The 21,703-nt window shown below is 40.3% G+C and overlaps 1 protein-coding gene and 1 pseudogene across 2 annotated transcripts; both read right to left on the minus strand.

The window, feature by feature from the left end:
• Window positions 1-1,555: 1,555 nt before the first annotated feature.
• Window positions 1,556-3,919, minus strand: LOC306705856 (small ribosomal subunit protein eS8-like; annotated as a pseudogene). The gene is made up of 7 exons (XR_013767715.1): window positions 3,916-3,919; window positions 3,307-3,413; window positions 2,930-3,034; window positions 2,635-2,704; window positions 2,153-2,364; window positions 1,984-2,055; window positions 1,556-1,743 (listed from the first exon to the last, which is right to left on the minus strand). The product of XR_013767715.1 is annotated as a small ribosomal subunit protein eS8-like (transcript).
• An 859-nt stretch (window positions 3,920-4,778) lies between these two features.
• Window positions 4,779-12,799, minus strand: hectd3 (HECT domain containing 3). The gene is made up of 20 exons (XM_079173587.1): window positions 12,735-12,799; window positions 11,898-12,370; window positions 10,879-11,132; window positions 10,642-10,777; window positions 10,239-10,360; window positions 9,286-9,399; window positions 9,011-9,093; window positions 8,701-8,866; window positions 8,340-8,421; window positions 7,768-7,950; window positions 7,541-7,593; window positions 7,268-7,436; window positions 7,062-7,175; window positions 6,855-6,944; window positions 6,387-6,593; window positions 6,163-6,292; window positions 5,739-5,813; window positions 5,530-5,611; window positions 5,340-5,411; window positions 4,779-5,085 (listed from the first exon to the last, which is right to left on the minus strand). Exons 2-20 carry the CDS (start codon window positions 12,249-12,251, stop codon window positions 5,001-5,003), a joined length of 2,571 nt encoding a protein of 856 aa, XP_079029713.1. The 5' UTR covers window positions 12,252-12,370; window positions 12,735-12,799; the 3' UTR covers window positions 4,779-5,000.
• Window positions 12,800-21,703: the final 8,904 nt, after the last annotated feature.

Below are 21,703 nucleotides of genomic sequence, written 5' to 3' on the forward strand. Positions count from 1 at the left end.
ATCATATTTTATTTGTTAATTATATTTTGTATTAATAATCTGAAACTGGGAGTAGAAAGTACGATATTTGCCAACATTTGACATGTGGTGGAATAAAAGTATAAAGTAGCATAAAATGGAATTATTGAAGTGAAATACAAATACCCCAAACCGGCACAGTGACTTTGCACCACTGATTAATGATATAATTCTATCCTTGTAATTTTGCTAAATGTAATCCCTTTAACAAATCTTACTAAATTAATTAGTGTAATGTAGAAAAGCAAAAAAATGATGTTTTACTCAAATATAATTAGTATTAACCCCTTGAATTATATTATTTGTTCTATATTATATATATTATACTTTTAATCAACTATTCTTAAATTATAATTATATTTCGTCAATATCTATATATAATCTAAATATCTAAATATAAAATATGATCAATTGTAACATATGCATGTTTTTCTCTTCATTTCATTAATAAAAAAACATGTCTATATATACAGCAGATGAATATAGATATAAAAATGATTTGATTATTTTTAATTTATCTGTGAAAAGCTAGTAAGAGGACTTTAATTTCATTTATTTGTTTTATTATTGTATTATCTATTTATTTGTTCTGTAATAGGAGAGGTAATTCCAAATAGTCTGGCGACTTTGCCCAATGTCAGCTGAGATCTGCTCCAGCCCCCCTGCAACCCTGAGGATTGGAGAACTTATGTCTCAACAGGATTCGGAAAAACTTGTCCATGCATTTATCTTCAGTAGACTCGACTACTGTACCGGTGTGTCTCTGTAAAACATCAATCAGAAAGCTGCAGCTCGAGTCCTCACTAAGACCAAGAAAGTCAATCACATCACTCCAGTTCTGAGGTCTTTGCACTGGCTTCCTGTCCAACAAAGAATTGACTTTAAAATCCTGCTGTTGGTTTATAAAGCACTCAATGGTTTAGGGCCAAAACACATCTCTGATCTGCTGCTACCTTATGAACCATCCCGACCCCTTAGGTCGTCTGGGTCCGGTCTACTTTCTGTTCCCAGAGTCTGAACTAAACACGGAGAAGCAGCGTTCAATTTTTCTGCTCCACATATCTGGAACAAAGTCCCAGAAATCTGCAGGTCTGCTGAGACCCTCAGCTCCTTTAAATCAAGATTGAAGACTTGGTTTGCTGCTGCCTTTAATTGAACCAGATTCAAGGACATTAATCAATTTCTGCATTTTACTATACTGAAATTTATTTTACACTGCTTTAGTGTTTTGACTGTTTTTATTTATTTTAAATCTCCTTTTGGCTTATGTTTTTAAGTGAAGCACTTTGAATTACCTTGTTGTTGAAATGTGCTAGACAAATAAACTTGCCTTGAATAGGATAATCTGTTTCCTGTTGCATTTAAACATTACTCATGAAGAAAAGTCAAACATCTACTTATGATGTCCCATTGACATTGAAAACCAGCCACAACTTTTAAAACACATTTAAACACATCCCTTCATTTAATGTTTCATTCAGAACAATAAAAAAAGAAAGAAAAAAAGTAATTTCCACATTTCCAAATATTTATTATGTACAGCTAGGATTAATTGGCAGTTGTGTAGATATGGTGATGCACATGACAAGATGTCTCCATTCAACAAGATGTGTAAAGTGTTCAGTGAAGCAGCAGTGACTTCACTCTTCCCAGGGGCTCATGTCAGTGTTGATGGCCACGCATTTGCAAGCAGCGTAACGCAGCTTCTCCTCACAAACTTTAGCACTGCAGGACAGAATGAACAAGAGGAGAGGAAAGGAAATGAAGCTATAAATGTGATGTTACTGTCAATAAAAGCAGTTTCACAAAAAGTTCACAAGACCTCAGAGCATTCTATGAATTTAATTAAGTGTAAGATGGACAATGAAAGCAATTGGTATTTAAATTGTGTTTTGGTATCGCACCATAAAAACAATACAGTACATCTTTAACACAATTGTAACATCCTGCAGAACATTGAAATACCTTGGGTAGTTGGGTAAATAAAGAGTGCTGGAACATGTGGAGGACCGTGGAAGTGCATCGGTCATTTCAAAGCTGAAACAGAAAAACGAAAAATGATATTGTTAGCATTTTGCTAGCAGACAGCATATTTGACTGTATACTGATTTGTAGGCGATTTACTTGCACTCACCCTTGTTTGTCAGGAAAGACAGACGGTGCAGGGAGCCGACTTCTACGCCAATCCAGCTGGTGTCCAGAGAGGGGTTGTCTCTGTGCTCCATGGCAAGACGTCTGTTGATGTACAGCTGGGGCATGAAGTTTGGCTTACTGGTCTCTGAGTCCTTCAGGCACTGTGTGATGAGGGCTGAGCGGCGTTTGGACAGCAGCAGGAACTGCTTTATGCTCTAGAGGGCGACAAAGTCATTCAGGAGACTTTTAAAGTTTGTGTCTCAAGTGTTAAAGTACAGATGCACCAGTAAATCAGCATATTATCAGTATGAGCTACTACCAGCTTTTAAGACTCTTTATGAATCAGCTCCTGGTAGTGGGATGGTATCAAATATTAGTGAGCAATTTATTTGTCTGTTTTTCTAATCCCGTTTGTTTCTTTATTGTGTACAACGGAGCACTGAAAGAATGCTATTTCACTCCACTTTATACTGTCAGTTTTACCTTTTTCTGACCAGCTCGTTGTTGGAGGCATTGTAGACCACGTCAATGATTCTGGTCTTGCGTGTGCAGCCTGCGTACAAAAACAAAAGCCATTAGCAACAGCAAAATCTCCCCCATTGTGGTTAACGAATAACATGATAGATCTTCAAAAGTGGACACAGGTCTTTCTCAGGTGTCGCGTTATCACCATTTTCATTCAGTAGCAGAACTGGACAAAAGTTATCATCATAAAAAGACATGTATAACATCAAAGAGCAGTGGCATGCAATTATAGTAGCATTTGATGTTCACTTACACTCAGAGCCCCATGAGAAGTTACCGACATCAAGCCTCAGAGCACTCTGAGCACGGTACTTCTTGTTTCCACCACGGACCCTTCATGGATGCAACGAGGTCCAATCTGCATAAATCGACAGTATTTTAGTGTTGGTGCAATTGGTATGCTTATTGATTCATCTGTGTGTAGAGATTGAATTCTGATGGCTCATGAAAAATAGTACGATGCACATATATTGAAGCGTGTCAGTGTAACTATGACGAGTCCTAACATTGGTAAGTCTAGAACTTTGAACCAAAACGACTCAAAAAGACATACCTAAGGTCGTGTTTTCATCACCCACGCTTATTAACATCAGATCAATTTAGAGCAGGTAAACACTGGCTTATACATACTTTTGTGTTTGCAGGAGGGCGTCCAAGCTCATACTTCCTTTTCTTGTGGTAGGGCTTGCGTTTACCGCCGGTCTTGCGGCGTTTATGCCAGTTATCCCTTGAGATACCTTAATAAATGATTAAACAAGAGCAAGAACCAGGTGTTAGATCATTGGACAACTCAGAGGAAAAAGCAGCACAAAAGTATCAATGCTTGAGCAATCAGTTCTCCAAGGTATAGGTTGTCCGCAATAGTAATTATGGATTCCATTAGTTTCATCATATCGCTCAAGCAATTTCAAGGTCCCTTCTCAGCTTAATGGTGCCTGCATATCTGTTAATTGAATAAGATCATGGTGAACTAGGTTTAGGATAATTTAAACTCAAAACTTGTATACAGTGAGAGGTTCTACTGAACTGAATGACCATGTCCATCTTGGAGCACTTCGCACATCCGTAACAGATTACTTCATTAAAATACAACAAACTGACTGTAGACAGCTAAGTTAAAGATACATCTCTTCAAACAACATTTAGCGACAATATAGCAAACCATTAAAGAAATATTCCTTCGATAAAACATCAGATGGACAAGGATGCTCCCTCCGACCCGAGCATGAAAACACGTACCCATTCTCAGTCGCCGGCTAGAAAGAAGAACCGCAAAGGCTCATGGGGAAGCTTTAAACAATTTGTTCTCGCGAGAATTCAAGCCGAAGTGAACGGTATTCTCGAGGGTGAGTTCTATATTATACTTGTAATCAACCATTCTTATAATTATATTTAGTCAATATCTATATATAATCTAAATACAAAATATGATCAATTGTAACATATGCATGTTTTTATTTTAATTTCATTAATAAAAAAACATATGTATATATACAGCAGATGAATATAGAATTATTTTTAATTTATCTGTGAAAAGCTAGTAAGAGGACTTCAATTTAATTTAAATTTGTTTCATTATAACTGTATTATCCATTTATTTGTTCGGTAATAGGATAGGTAATTCAAAATTCTACTGTCTGACTCATACATTCTACTCAGTATTTTATTTGACAAAAACCTGGTTTTGTATGTCAAAGTTATTTGTTTTGAATTTTTACCCTCAGAATGCAGTGGTTTGATGTTCATAAAGTTACTAAACTGCCATCTTTGTGTTTTTTTAATTTTTTTATCATCAACAAGCTCTAAAAATGGGTTTTCTCTGGCTTCCTCCCACATTCCAAAGACATGCCGCTTAGGTTTAGGTTGATCGAGAACTCTATAGTGCCCGTGAATGTGAGCGTGAATGGTTGTCTGTCTCTATGTGTCAGCCCTGTAACAGTCTGGCGACTTCGCCCAATGTCAGCTGAGATCGGCTCCAGCCCCCCTGCAACCCTGAATAGGATAAACACTCACAGATAATGGATGGATACCGTTTCCTGTTTTATTTGTAGAACATTACTCATGAAGAAAAGTCAAACATCTACTTATGACGTCCCATTGACATTGAAACCTGCCACAACCTGTAAAACACATTTAAACATCCCTTCATTTAATGTTTCATTCAGAACAATAAAAAAAACAAAAAAAACAGTAATTTCCATGTTTCCAGATATTTATTATATACAGCTAGGATTAACTGGCAGTTGTGTAGATATGGTGATGCACATGACAAGATGTCTCCATTCAACAAGATGTGTAAAGTGTTCAGTGAAGCAGCAGTGACTTCACTCTTCCCAGGGGCTCATGTCAGTGTCGATGGCCACGCAATTGTAAGCAGCGTAACGCAGCTTCTCCTCACAAACTTTAGCACTGCAGGACAGAATGAACAAGAGGAGAGGAAAGGAAATGAAGCTATAAATGTGATGTTACTGTCAATAAAAAGCAGTTTTACAAAAAGTTCACAAGAGCTCAGAGCATTCTATGAATTTAATTAAGTGTAAGATGGACTATGAAAGCAACTGGTATTTAAATTGTGTTTTGGTATCGCACCATAAAAACAATATGATACGTATTTAACACAATTGTAACATCCTGCATGTATAAAACACAGAACATTGGTATACCTTGGGTAGTTGGGTAAATAAAGAGTGCTGGAACATGTGGAGGACCGTGGAAGTGCATCGGTTGTTTCAAAGCTAAAACAGAAAGACGAAAACAGAACAATGAATAGCATCATGTTCTATTGTTAGCATTTCGCTAGCAGACAGCATATTTTACGGTATACTTATATGTAGGGGATTTACTTGCACTCACCCTTGTTTGTCAGGAAAGACGTAGATCGGTGCAGGGAGCCGACTTCGACCAGTTACAAACCTCAGAAACCTGCTTCGATCCTCTGAAAGCAACATTTTAAGTGTTCACCACAAATGTCGCTCATTTCTTCAGTACAGAAGATGTGAACATTTTCGGCATAGCAAATACACATTCTCTGTAAAATGTTGACAAGTAAACAGTGAACTGACCATTGGTGAAGCTCGTCAGTGCTTCCCATAAGTGTTGCACTCTGACGTCAATTTGTTCCAGGTCCTCATAGCGTGCTGGTCGGGAGATAGAAAAAACATGAATGAGTCCTTACGACAAGATTTAATTGAAGACGATCTTTAATCTTTTCCTTAACTTAATTACTAGCTGGACACCTTCTTAAAACTTACAACTTGGTATATTACAATTTGGGTTTTATTAACTTTACTTTAGATTTATCCTCCAAATGACGTGGCTCGGATGATCCGAGTGAATCTTTTGGCTTGTTTACATCCTTTATCTTGTCACCATGGATATCAGTACAACATTTCATGGCATGGAGTTATTTCAGTCTGGACCAAAGTAGTGGACAAACATAGTGTCACCTGTTCAATCAATGCAGAGAATTCTAAGCTGGACACTCACTGAGTCGTTTCAGGGCCTCCACAGTGATCTCAGGGTCTCCACACACTTTCTTTTCCACTTCCTGCCAGGTGAGCATGTCGAGCACCGCCTGAGGAACCACCTTCAGCAGCCCTGCCTGCATGGCTGCAATCTGTAATACACAAACAGACAATGAGGCACATGCACGCAATTCGATGATTTAGCCGCTCTACACTAGCAATGTATAGGAAGGCAGTGAGCCCCACCTGCTGCTTGCTCTCCTCGAGCCGAGCCTTCTGCACCAGGCGGACGAACTCGCTGCGGTCCTCGTAGCGAACAGCCACGTTACTGCCGCCGGGGATGAGATCCACCATCTGGCCGTCGCTCAGCAGGGTGGTGTACACCAGCTCCTCACCAAACCTAAACTCATACGTCTCCTGGTCCAAGTTCTCCATGGCATCCAGCAGGTTCACCTGAACACACATCCAAATTTAACTTGAGACAATAAAGGACTAGTGGCCCCAAAACTATTTAATCTCGATACAATAAGATTTATTGGTCATTTAAGTAAACTTGAATCTACTATAAAAAAGTACCAAAAACATAAAATATTGATCTGGACAATTCTTCTACCAAAGACAGTTTCAGACTCAATGTGCTGTACATACTTGAAACTCAGTCTGCAGAGCCTAAAATGTATGTTACATCACATGTAATGGTTTGAATGTCCTCACCAGAACAGAATCTACAGCTGGGAAATCTTTAGTCCAGCTGACAGCCTCCCCAGTTAGCTGCTTCCACACCAGGCCGGGCAGAGCCAAGACCTACAGGGTGGGACACAGAAGAAGAAGAAGCCAGAGAATCAAGCCTCTACATCCACCCACTCTTTCTTCACAGCGTTGTTAACGACCTACAACAGGTGGAGAATGAGCATCACTCACCAAGAAGTCTTTCCCTCTGAGAGCAGCCCCCATGAGCTGACCGATCCACTCATACTTTTGGAACTCTTTACAGGACGGGTTGGGGACGTAGTAATCTCTGGCCTCCAAGGAGCCCTGCCAGCAAGCGAAAAGAAAGACATAGCCAATGAGAACCCTGTCCAGTCAAATCTACTGTCAAAGAAAATGCAGCAATGGTGAGTGATTACCTGGTTGGACGTACGGCTGAAGAATGGCAGAGGCATGGGACACTCAGCTGAGCTGGGGCACAGCTCCTCAGACATGTCAGCTAGGCTGTCCCGAAATCCACCTCCCTGGTCAATGATTCCCTCTGCAATGAACTTACATTCCCACCACTGGTCATACCGGGCAGGCCATCTGACAAACCAAGAGGAAAGATGGTTAGTTTAGATTTTAATAGCCCTCGAGTTTGAATTATATTCAGGCAACAAATGTCAGATGAGCCTGAGAAACCTGCACACCTATAATCCAAAGTCTTCTCAAATTTGTCAGACGGCTTGAGGCCTTCGTACACCTGCAAGGAGAAAAATAAAAATCATGAGGCAATGGTAACCGTACCCATAATGCATCAGACAAATTCATGAAACCCGACTCTTCTCCAAGCCAGAATCCTCTAACACTCCCGTCGGTATAAATGCATCTCATCAAACCGAAGGAGGAGGCGTCACACTCACAAAGTGTTTTATACCTGATTGAACACTGTGTTCTTGCAGCTGGTGTCCAGAGAGGGGTTGTCTCTGTGCTCCATGGCAAGACGTCGGTTGATGTACAGCCGGGGCATGAAGTTTGGCTTACTGGTCTCTGAGTCCTTCAGGCACTGTGTGATGAGGGCTGAGCGGCGTTTGGACAGCAGCAGGAACTGCTTTATGCTCTAGAGGGCGCCAAAGAGAGTCATTCAGGAGACTTTTAAAGTTTGGGTCTAGTGTTAAAGTACAGATGCACCGGTAAATCAGCATATCAGCATGACCTACTACCAGCTTTTAAAAGACTCTTTATGAATCAGCTCGTGGTAGTGGGATGGTATCAAATATTAGTGAGCAATTTATTTGTCTGTTTTTCTAAACCGGTTTGTTTCTTTATTGTGTACAACAAAGCACTGAAAGAATGCTATTTCACTCCACTTTATACCGTCAGTTTTACCTTTTTCGTATATTTACTATCAATCTGGTAAGAACGTCGGTTTGGAGGTTATTGCTGCTTATTGCCTAGTTGTTATTCAGTGTCAGTCTTGTATATTTTAAAAACTGCACGATGACTTACTTTGATCTGGTTGAAGGTACCCAGACTGTAGTCCCAGGCTGGTACCAGGTGTGGGAGCACACTGTCCAGGAGACAAATGAACCTGCAGAGAGCGAGACAGAAGAATAAAACTAACACAAAAATTGACAAATGTGTAATGCTTTAAAGCAACATAGACAATCACAGCACTGCATCTGACCTGTATTTCAGAGAGTTATATAACTTTGGAGTCACTGGTTGATTAAAAAAAGAATTATCATGACATTTCTATAACTTTCTGGACATGCACTTTGTCTGGTTATCACAAAAAACACCACAATTAGGTGATAAATATGTAACTCCATGATGACTGTAAGAGCCATGGCAGTCAGATGAATGTTACCTCTGGATGACCAGCGCTCTGCGGTACAGGACGTCGGGCGTGTTGCCCTGCAGACGGGGGTAACGCACCAAGTTAGAGGACTGGAAAACATCCGCGTTCAGACCCAGGTCTCGTTCACATGACGACTTCACCTTCAAACCTCGGATCCGGACATCTATGCCCTCATCTGCAGAGACACAAACGTTGTTTCAGGTACATTACACTACAGAAGCTTGTGCAGCCAAAGAGCCACACAGAGTGTATTGAAGTGTTTAAAATCACAGAGAATATCTGGTCAATCTGCCATAGAAAACATGCTAAACAGCCATACCTCTACACTCCTCAATCCGGACCTCAATCACAGGCAGGTGGGCCGTCATATCCTCCAGCACACATACTTCTCCAATCAGGTTGCTGCAGGCAAAAGAAGAGCAGAGGTGGTTCAAACCAACTGTAGTCAAATAGACATGAAATAAGTAAATGGACTAGACCAATATATCAGGTGGATATTGGCCTTATTTTCAACAGATCAGATTTTATTATATGTCCCCAATTTATTTACTGCATTTAATAACAAAAATAATAATATTAAAAGAAAGAGCTCACTCGTCTAAGGTGACGTCACTCAGCTTCTTCAGGTTGTCTCCCTCTCCTCCAAACACTGTGACTCTCTTGGGCATGTAGTTGTCGTCTGTAGAGTCCACTGTCAATATCAGCTTACTAGAGAGCGAAGAGAAGCACGTTATGATAACGACACGTCTACGAATTACCACAAGACAGAGCGCAGGACCCCAGTGGGACGAGAGGAGGCAGACCCTGTGTTTACGTGGATGATGCTTGGTGCTCAAACACAGTCAAAGTTGATGGAAAATGTTCCCCGATGTCGAATTATTTATGTCAAGATGCCGGCCATAACATCTGTCCAGAGAAAGCACCAGTGTTTTTGTTGCTGCGGTTTACATTCCTCCTGCTGCAATTTTAAAAAATGCACTACATGAGTGCTCTACTGTTTTTGTTTTGTCATGATTTTCTTGTGTAGGCCACAACGGCATTTCGTTGTACAACCGTCTGTTGCAGAATGACAATAAATGATTGTTAAACCTTGAGTTTCTATTCACACCGCGGTCCAAAGTCTTTCACATTGCATTGTAAAAGTACATGCAGTCAATAAATACCATATTACTAAACTCGAAGAGCGCAGAACTCCGCCAAGGCAATAATGCCTAATCTCAAAATGTCAACCAAAGTGAACAATAATGCGTGTATCCGCCTACGCGATATGGATAAGCACCAAGATTAAATGTGATCTTCCTTGTCTCATGCTACACCCTTCCACCAAGTTTCATGAAAAGTAATTTTTCCGTAATCCTGCAGACGAACAGAGATAATATAATAGAAATACGTGTATAATATATAGCTGACATCAAAAAAATTACGAACAAAAACATTAAATACATTAAGTTCAGGGTTCGGATTACAATGAATAACCTAGAAAACCACACACACTACAGTTGGCACTACATTCTTGTGATTTGTCACTTTGTTGCTCAACAGCTTACTTGACCACAGTGCCTTTCTTCATGTGCAGGCGGATCCAGTGTTGTCCCTGCATGCCGTCGCTCTCCCAGTAAGTTTCAATGTCGCCGTCTGTCAGACAGCTCGCTCCTCCACTGGGATCCTCCTGTCAGCAAATATCAAGGTAATACATGTAATAAACCCTTTACTGACTGACTTGCTGTTACATGTTTTCAACAAGATTCAATCAACTCAATTGAATCTGTAGTAGAAAAAAGTAGAAGATAAACAGACTGAATGTTTGCTTGCCTTAAATACTCGTACCGTTTTATTCTAACGGCTAGAAAATGTACACAGCTGCAGATTTCAAATCTTCATATCTCAAGGACTGGAACAGGAACAGGAAAAAAACAACGAAAGACAAACACCTGAGCGCACGTGACTCACCGAACACGAGGAAACATCAATGCTGGTCACGCACTGCTTCACACTCCCCAGGTTCTCATCCTCTTTCCCGATGTGGTCATAGAAGTAATGCACCAAGTCCTCGTCACATTCGTATGCCCAGGTGGGAGGAACATACCTTGAGTATTTGAAGGGGAACAACACGGTTAATGTGACAATCAGCTCAGTCTAAACACAAAGTCTTGGCTTTCTAATCCGATTCATCACAAACATGCTCACCTTAGCTTCTGGACGGCAGCGTCATCACACTCAGCGATTTTGGGTTTGGAGCCCATGTAAAGCGCGTTCTCCACACTCACCACCTGCTCCCACCTGTTGCAGGGCTTGTGGTCGTAGCCGAAGAGCTGCTGTTGTCTGCTGATGGTCTCCGGTGACTCCACCGGCACCAGCCTGTCGCCTCCCTCCGTGTGCTTACACACCAGGATCCAGCCTTCCTCCAGCTCCTGGCCCGGACGGTGCTCCTCCAGTTGCTCCTGGACGCAGACACGGCTTGTTATGTCAACATGTGTTTTCCTACCACATTCAAAATAATTGTAGTAACACTAACAGGTAATAAAAGCATCCTCGCCAAAGAGGGACAAGTGGGGTTGTGCAGGATGTGATTCACAAAATAGCCTGGTGTCAAACTGGAACTTTCATTTTCAGCTGATATTCTCAACTATTTAAAGAATCATTTTACGTGTTATTTAACCACATCATTTTAAACTTCATACCAAATTGTATGTACTGTGGAAGTGAAAGAAACTGTATATTTTGCTGCAGCGTGACACTGAAAATGATATATAATGTGGACTATAACTTGAAAAACATCACCCTTTTCCAATTTCAACAGTCTGAATTAGTTTCATTTGGACTCTCCTCATAATTATCACGTTACTATCGTGATCCTGCATTTATTTTTGGAGGGACAACATGCACAGAAAGACTGAAGTCAGTTCAGCTGGATTCAAACACTGGAAAGTTCACAACATTTTCTACAATTTAAAAATAGTTTTGCCAAAGCAAATATTCCAATTGCTGTTACTGTAACTATTGCAGGCTTAACAACAACATGTGACAAAGGGGAAAATAATGTCAACACATGTTCCACACACCCATATACATGTACAGGGAGTAAATGTAATGCACTTAGTAAAGTAGAGCAGTTCTGACAGATGTTGCTGCAGATTTAGATTGGTTGCAGTAGTTCAATGGCTCTGGTTCAGTGAGTGTAACCTGGAAAGGAGAGAGAATCTCACCTTATTGATTTTGACCCACAGGCCCTGGCTGTTGCAGTATTCCTCCCCTGTTGTCCGGATACAAGTCCCTTTCTTTGGTTCTATGTTGAACTTGCCAACTTTCTTAATGTGTGGAGTCTGGTGTGGACTCTCAAAGACGGAGACGAGCGTTTTCCCTAAGGTGGAGCCTCCTGTAGATGCTCCGGCGGCGGCTGAGGAGGTGGACGATGAATCCTTGCAGATCTTGTAGCACACCTCTTTGGAGACATAACACAGACACTCCGGCACCGCCTCGCTCCTCTTGAAACACTCGATGCACCTGTTAAGAAAGCGGATCCTGCCAAGCAGCAGGTGAGGGTTGTCGCCCAGAGACATGATGATGGTGATGATGATGATGGAGGTGACAGTCAGCAGCTCAGCAGCAGGGGGGCGTCAGCTGACATTACACCACTGTCCTGCCTGTGTTTTTCCTGCCTGGTTGAGCGTGGATGCTCCTGTCAAAACAAAGCAAACAAAACCGAATGTTCCTGAGAAACAGAGCATTTAACGAACGGCAGCACAGTCCTGGGATTTAATTAGATTTTCAGCTTTCTTTTACTGGAGTCTAAAAGGTGAAACAAAACCCGCTAATCAGCGACCAAAGTCCGCTGACACAGTAAGATGAGTATCGGCTCCTTCTCTGAAAAGCTAACATTAGCAAGCTAGCTAACGTTGGGTGTTAGTTAAATGAGTGTATCCTGGGACGTTTACGATGTATGTTCTCCACAAAATTACGTTAATTTCAATCAGAAGTTACAGAGAGAAAAGTACTTGGTGAGCTAAAAGCCAGAGGGATGTCTAGAATCAGTATTAACGTACCCTTACTGCCGAGTAGTATGTTTAAATGTGAAACTCGTCTATCGGACTTCGTTGCAATTCTGACAACGCGGAAGTGCATAAGAGACTTTTGAACCTCTCCAAGTTCCGTCGTTGCTATTTCAAAATAAAAGTCTCACCACTCTATTCATTAATTCCTCATTTTCATTTTACATATTGAATTGGTATTTATTGAGAAATAAGAACGGAAATTAATGAAACACCTTACAATCTTTTTTTTAAATAAAATGCTAAATCAAAATTTTAAGTTTTAGGTATAACCACTTGTCAGTGTCAGTTGGCACTCTGCAGATGCTTAGGTGCCACTAAAAAGTGAAACACTTTGTTATTCATTATTTATGGCTATTAAAGTAGACCTACTAATTAGTGAAGACTGTATTTTTTTCCTTTTTGTTTCAAACAGCCTAAATCATAACGGTTGTAGCGGAAGTATTTTAATAAAGTAAATTTCAAAATAAAGTTGAACCTGGTTGCTCAACACAGGCATACAGTTTTAAACCAGCTACATAGATTGACTTATTCGGACCGTTGCTGAGTTACATTTTCCATCCAATTTCAATGGGTCCTGTTTATATTCAAGGGTTTAAGATCTACGTATTGAAAAAGTTGTTTTGCAGTATTGCATTTTGTAATTACTAAGTCTAGAAATAGGCCTACATTATCTATCTATCTACCTATCTGCCTGTACATTATATGTGCAACGTAAATCAAATTAGGCTACTGCACCGCAAAGCTGGTCCCGAGAACATTTTACACATTGCACTGAGAGTATGAGGAATTTGTCTTTGGTGATTGAACAATAAAACAGGATTCATCAGTGTTACAAATTAACAATCTAATGTAATTGATAAACAGGTCACATTTAAAAGGGATGTATACATAATTATACTAAGCATTCAATAGATAGATTAATTAAAACACAATTACATTATGAAGTAACACCACAGTTTGAAAATAGAAAAATACACAACTCTAACAACTCTATCATCATTAGTACGAGCCATCTGAGGCCTGGTCGTCAGCCCCAACCAACACCCTGTGTTTCAATGGTCACTTAGGATTTACTAAGGATTTAGGAAGTGACTAATGCTCATGCTAAGGTTGATAGAGTTTGTAAATAAAGTTAACATGGGCTATTGCTCAAAATCAGCTGGCTTCACTTAATGAATGCAAGACCTAAAAGGCTCTCCATACTACAATGGCATGCAGACTTTCAATGATATGGTACTTTAAGTGTTTTAGCAGTTGTAGCAAGTAAAAAACACAATTTGAAAAAAAACTTGACTGATTTTGTGCTGCTATTTTCTTACTAACCTAAGATACTTCACTGCATCCTTTCACTCTTTCTCTCCACTCAGATAAAACACCTGGACAACAGAAACACACCAGAGAGGTCAACCAGGCCGGGAATACTGAGAGAGAGCTCAGAAGGAGACGGCTGGCAGCCAAGTGTCCCCCTCAGGGAGAATGGCCAAGCTGCAGTTAATCATTGTGCCAACAGCTGAAACATGACCAAGCGGGCCTCCTTCCACTAATTAGAGAAATGAAAACCATGCGCTGCTCCTGGAAGAGTGTTAACCAGAGGTATGAAGCTCATTTGAAAGATATTCAGGTTATGTCAAGGAGTATTGATATATCGTGACTTTTTGAATCAACCTTTTGAGTCTGCAGGAGCACCAGCAGAGGGTGGTATAAGTCACATTTTTAAATAACAGGGATGTAGTAATAATGTAATGGTGCATTCACAAAGCTACTATTTTACAGCAGAAACTACACTGCTGATGCTCTCATTATAGCAAAAATAATATTTTGAGACAGTTTCTCCAGGTATTCTAGCAATGAAAACAAGCAACATGATTTTCCAGAGTATAAAGTGGTTAAATATGACACCATGATGTTGAGTGCGTACAAAACACCATAAATAAGAGTCAAATGTCCACAGCAATTTAACTAATCTTGAGCTTTCGGAACGGTAGGCTGCCGTGCAGCGCCTAGGGAATAGCAAGGGGTTCAGTGGGGTTCACTTCAACATGCTTACAGGAAGAGAATGGGATTAAACTGCCAACCTTGTGGTTAAAGAACAACCCGCTCAATCCCCTGAGACACAGCCGCTCCCAAAATTTAAACTATATCGATGTGCCAAATCCTGTGAAAACCAAAGAGTGCCAAAAATAGTGTAAAACATTTAGTCTGGGCTTCAACTAACCACATTCTCTACAGTTGTAACGTAAGTAGTCTACTATAAAGCAAACTGAGACATTATGAGTAATCAAAGACCAGTTTCGCTTTTCTCCCCCCTCTATATAGCAGCCAAGAGATTCCTTTGAGCAGCGAGAGCACTATCCAGAAGTTCATTATTGTATTTGGCAGAGCCGACGGTGAAGCCAGAGGAGGCCGGGGAGATCTCCAGACATGCTGTACATAGCTGTGATTGGCCACTGTCGGCCAGATGATGCATTCTTGGACTTGTGACCATACGACTTTCACAGCCAAAGGACCCTTGTTGCACAATACAGAGATTATGTGGTTGAGTTTAAAAGTCCTTGGAGATCCCTGATTTATAAAATTATCTTTGACTTAATTGTTAATTTGGATTGGCATTTAATTAATAAAGTTATTTTAGTATTTACACAATACTTCAGGGTTTAAACAATATAAGATGATATAAAATTGCCTCAGTCGAGACCTTTGAGTTGAAGCTCCCATGGCGATAGTCTGTGTGACATTTGGAACAGTAATCCAATAGCACAGGGCATTTGTTTACACTACATCCAAGTGTCTGTGTTGACAGGGAGACTATACCCCCGATGATTATTCTCTCACTTCTCAATGTCAGTAATGTGTTGAAGATACATTTTGCTGTCGGTGGAGTGCCTCCTTCATCCAGATATTTTCTGAGAGGAGAATAAAAGTCCCGCTTTGTAGTGAAGATGGAAGGATTACATGATGTGAGAGGACGAGGGTGTCGAGAAAGCTCGACACCCTTTTGCTGGCACCTGTCACTGTTTTATCATGAGGACAAACCGCCCGTCCTTTGGCTCTAAGTGGTGATGGGAGTGGAGTGTTGACTGGATTAACAGAGGCTGTGGAGGGTAGTTCTGTTTGGTCTTCGTCATCTCTTCTTACTCTCCTCTTGAAACTCTTCTCCCTAAGCTCCAAGAGCTCCTTTGTAGTTAAAGATAGGAAAAGCAAGGCTGCAGCAGTTTGGATGAAGAGTAAAGTTAAAGCCGTGGAGAACTTTGTCACTGGCTGGGAGACTTGGCTTGTCAACAGCATGTGTCTGGTGGCCTCCTACCTCTGGAGCAGGCTGTGTGATTTACTATGCTACAGGAGGAGGCGCAGAGCATCCACTTCGCCTGCCATTCAGGTATATATATATATACAAGGCTGTTTGACTTGTTAATGATAATAATTAAAAAATTAACTGAGGAAAACTCACCCATTTTTGTTAAAAAGAACTAGAATATTAACCTATTAGTAATGGTGGTTGTTGATTTAGTAGGGCGTTGAATATTTTACAGTTCATTTTTGTATTGTGTGTTTTATGGACTAACAATGTTTGCGTGTGTTTCTGTGTATCTGTCTTTTAATGAATGACAAAGGTGGGTGAAAGTCAGTTTTCCACCTTTGAGGACAGAGAAGTTGTATTCTATTGTATTCTATCGAAAATCCGCCAAATTGTATTGTCAAGTGTCCTACTGAGAGATTACGGAACAAAAGTGTGAAAACTTTGCTTGATTTGCAAACTCCTGCATACGGTTCCTGTAGGATATAATGAGATTGTTTAAAATGGGAAGCATCAGATGACCAGGAATATAATGTGTACTACATGAAAATCACATAATTCACTGGTATTAGCAATGAATAGTTGTGTAATTGCTTTAAACAGAACACCTTGATCAGTTACTAATACAATAGATCCTGTCAAAAACTTTTGGACCGTCTTCAGAGGGGAAGGCAGCAGCTGCAGCATCTAACAACTTCCCTTACTTGATAATCTCACTGTCCTTGTAGGAATGTCCTATTAGACAGCAGGAATAGTCATTCCAGAAAGGGTTTAACAGTAGAGACATATGTATATTTAAGGTGACGCTACGCAGGTGAATAAAATCTTGAGGTTGATTAAAAATAAAGTTATTAAAAATGAAACTAGAGACAGCAATGTCCTTGCCCTGACTTTATTTGCTCTGTTTATTCTCATCGATGTTGTTTTTAGTGTCCTTGGAAGATGATGCAGGGTTGGCATTGAATACCATTGATTTACCACAATGTCACTGTTGCATGACAAGAAAAATGTGTGTGTGTGTGTGTGTGTGTGTGTGTGTGTGTGTGTGTGTGTGTGTGTGTGTGTGTGTGTTCTACTGAGAGAATAGACTTTGAATTCTGCGGGAGAGATCCAGCTCATAAGTTCTGTTGAACACAACAGCAGGCAGCAGCGGGTGCTGCTGTGTTGTAGCATCAGATTTCTTGTTGAAAGGCTCTCAACCACAGGGTGATGGAAATGAGTTTCCTCACTAATCATAGTGTTCTAATTATTATTATTGCTTTAATCTCAGACAACAAACAAGCACCATGGATGCATGCTTTCTAAATGTCACTGATATAGACTTGAATAACCTTTACAACTATTATAATTTGTACATGTCTGTGCCTACTTAGGTTTATTTGACAGCTACTCTATATTTATTTGAATTGTACGTAAACATATTATGGTTAGATATTTTAATTTAATTTATATTTATTTCTTGTCTTATAACATTACTTTAAATATTTCAGTTTTGCCTCAGCACCTTTTTTAAAAACTTGAATATATTAAGCCATTTCCTTCTTGTCTTTAAAATATATTTTGTTTGTGCATTATCTGCTTACCTTTGCACTCACTTTTCCCACATTATCCTCCAGCTAAATGTCACATTTAATTTAATTAGGTAGCTCAACATATGATGGGTAATCCTTCCAGCAGCAATGTGGTGCTCAGTATTTGAAGGAAAGATGAGACTGGTAATCATGAGGCATGTGTGTTTTACTGTGTTATGAATAGCAGCAGGAAGGATAAAACATGAGATAAGGAGTTGATGGTGTTTATGAGTGCAGAGTTCAAAGAATCTGGTGTGAAGGTACGATGAGCTCTATCGTTAGAGAGTGAGAGTTAAAGTAGTGTTTTGCTGCCATCTAGTGATCTCTGCATTGCGACTGTGAAGTAGCGTTGGTGTATTAATACAATAGTGACATTGCATGGGGCGGGAAAAGCAACAGACTGAAAACCTTTCAAGATCAGTGCAAGAGAGCTTCTCTGCTGATATTCACTTGAGGAGTTCTGTTCCAGTTATTTGTCTCCCTCAAAACAATTGTGTATGGCTCATTCTCTCGTTAACTGCTTCACATTTTGGAACGCTAATTTATGCAGAGCAAAATCTGCCTGAGAATAAGTAAACATTACACATCTAAATACACATACATACTGGGTCTTTATGCCGTCAGACATTAGTCCTCAGAGACTAGCGGACGGGCACCCTCTCTTGTTTCCATTCCTCTCTTGGCATTCAAGAGATCCACACTGACATTTAATGTTGTAGATCTATGACTAAGCTTTCTTTGCGTCCTGTCACTAACCTTTAATACGCTTCTTACGTTTCCACATCGATAATAATAGTGCATCTGGGAATATCTTCCTCAACTACAGGCCTCACTGTACTTTACTAAAATAATTTCTAAGAACAAGTACGATTACTTGTGCTCTATGGTAGTAAACCAACCTTTGGATTTTCAACTGTTGGTCAGACAAAAAGGTTGATTTAAACATGTTAACTTGGGCTCTAAGAAATTGTTATAGACAATTTTCTTCCTGTTTTCTGACATTTTATCAAAAAAAAAAGTAATCAAAAATGAATATAATGCTGAGTTGCAGATGCACTGTTCAAAATAAAATCAGAGTCAGTGAGTTAATGGGACCAGGAGCATACAGTTCCAAATGTATTCATAAAACACTGACCAAATGTACGATCAAGATATAGCGAATCCGTAAAAACAACACAGTAAAAACACAAAGACCAGTTTGAAAGACAAAACGACGGCACTATACAAAGGCAACTCTCATGGTGAACTAAATTAAGCTAAGACGTATTTTGAGACAGGATTTAAAAACAGGCAGCCTGCTTAACACGTAGAGACTTGTTCCACGGTTTGAGGGCTACAGCTGCAAAGGTGAATCAGAATCAGAATCATCTTTATTGGCCAAGTATGTGCTCACACAAGGGATTTGGCCGACTTACACAGAAATACTGAGTGGAAATACATGGACTGGGTGATTATGTACAGTATTTAAATTGACAGTTTATTTACATATTAAAACATTTGTACATTATTATAGAATACTATTCTCTAATGGCAGCAGTGGATGTTTTGATGTTAGAGGGTTATTGAAAGTGAGTGACTGATGTTAAGTGTTCATCAGAGTGACGGCCTGTTGGAGGAAGCTGCTCTTGTGTCTGGTTGTTTTGGCGTTCAGCGTTCTTTAGCGCCTCTCAGAGGGGAGAAGTTCAAACTGTTTGAGTCCAGGGCGGTAAGGGTCTGCAGCGAGGTTTCCTTGATAGAGGGCAGGCTGACACTGATGTTTTTCTCTGTAGTTCTGATTGTCTGTTGTAGTCTGGTACTGTTGCTTTTGTTGACCGATCCAAACCACACAGTGATGGACTGGCAGAGAACAGACTGGATTATTATGGGGCTGAAGTATAGCGCAGGAAGCACATCTTCTGCTGAGCCTTTTTTTCGTGAAGGTATCTATAGGAAGTCCACTTCATGACCTGAGAAATGATGGATCCCATGATGGCCGATGACCCGTCGTCTGCAAATTTCAAGAGTGTAACAGACGAGTCTCCTGAGGTGCAGGTGGTTGGTGTAAAGGGTGAAGACCAGTGGGAAGAGCACACATCCCTTCGGGGGTCGCAGTGTTGATGGTCTAGGTGCTGGATGTGATTTTCCCCAGTCTCACCTGCTCCGTAGTATCTCCGGGATGATGGTGTTGAACGCCGAGCTAAAGCTCTCAAACAGGGTCCTTGCGTATGGGGAATCGAGGTGCTGCGGAATGTAGAGCAGTCCCATGTTGACTGCATCATCCACTGACCTGTTTGCCTGGTAACTGCAAGAGGTTCACCAGTGATGTCCTTCAGGTGGGTCAACACCAGTCTCTCAAAGGATTGACTACAGGCGTCAGAGCGAGCGGCCTGTGGTCATTTGATCTTGTGATGGAGGGATTCTGGACCAACTCCAAGCGTGAAGGGAGGCCTGGCTAACACTTACATAAAGGGACTTACAGTAGTCTAGTTGGGTCAAGATAAAAGCATGTTTAACATTTATAACATGTTTTATAACGTTTTTAGAACAGTTTACATAATTTAGATCTTCACTGTGCGTCCAATCTCAAAAGGCATCAGAGCATATCCAATGAAATCTCTCAACATTTGGATGCTTTAGTTTAGACGTGATACATTTATCACATTTCAAACAGACATGCGGAATGCGCAAGTATGTACAGTATGTGGGGAGTCAATGTATTGAATGAGCATAAGGTATTTTTAACAACCTTATGTCAACAAATTTAAAAAAAAGTCTAACACGCAGCAGGAGAATATGTTTACATGCCAAGAGAAAACATGAGAGGGAAAAAACAGTAGAGACGTCTTGGACATTAGCACGAGGAGTTAAGTTTCACCGCTACCCACACACATTTAAGCCAACAAGTTTCCAAGAGAAAGTGTAGCCGGAGCTGGCAGGCTGTGCGATGTGTGAGTGGAGACTGGTGAGGCGACTGGACAGTAGCCACAGCACACAGCCCTGCTGCCTCCCAGGACATTGTGTTCTCTGTTGGCGAGGTCGTGCTCCATTTTTAACAGTTCACCTTGTCCCTGTGCCAAATAAAAGGCCTAATACAGGAGGCCATGCAGGTCACATTATTCAACCAGACTGTACCTCCCACGAGAGGTGACTTGTATTAATGGTGATGTAATAATAAGATGTCCATGCATTTCTGTGCATTTTTACTCACAGGAGGTTATGTAATACCCTCTGGAATCAACTTATTGGTTTGGACTTCATTCATTTGCCATTATCATGTCTTGATCGAAAGTGTTCTCAAAATCACTTAATAGATTTGAAATATTTCTGAAGGAAAAATGCTGAATATATTCTCTGGTCCATATATATAGTTAACATATACTGTGTATCTCTGTCAAGTATCATTGCAGATTGAATATCTCTGGATTTTGGGGTTGGTCAGACAAAAGTGTGATTTTTGAAGACGTCAGCTTGGGCTCTGGAAAACTGATTTGAATTTATTTAATAACGAGAACGACACATGTGCACATTAAGGCTGTTGCCATCTTATTTTTTTTTAACCAGAAGAGGGCAAAGCTATGTACAACCTAAGACCTATGACATCATTAGGTGACCAAAATGTTACAATTAACTTTGATGAACTGAAAAAAAACACTAGGAAAGGGTTAAAAATGTAAACGCAACAAAAACACGGACAACTCTCAGACCAGACAATGCAGTGGCGGCGTCCTGTCAATCACAATGTAGCTTTATCGTCTGTTTTACTTTAAATGGAACCATAATTTACTAAATGAACATCATGTTGAGCGATTGAGACCATAAACTCAAGTTTATAATGTTTACTGAGATAATAAATCAAGTGAGAAGTCATAGACTTTTATACAATTCAATGTCTTTTTACAACCAGAGCAGTCGCCCCCTGCTGGCCATTAGAAAGAATGCAAGTCTAAGTTAGAGTTGTCGCCTGGGGTGTAGCCAACAGTCCTTTGTAGCTCTGTATCACGCTCTAAGTCCGCCCACTTTTTTAGTGTTCCAATCAAATGTGAAGGACTTGAGTTAAATCCCTCTTGTAACTGTACTCTGCTCGAATAATCTGTGTCACTGTGAAATACGTCACA

This window comes from Pholis gunnellus (genome assembly GCF_910591455.1).
Source record: "Pholis gunnellus genome assembly, chromosome: 14".
Taxonomy (NCBI): Eukaryota; Metazoa; Chordata; class Actinopteri; order Perciformes; family Pholidae; genus Pholis; species Pholis gunnellus.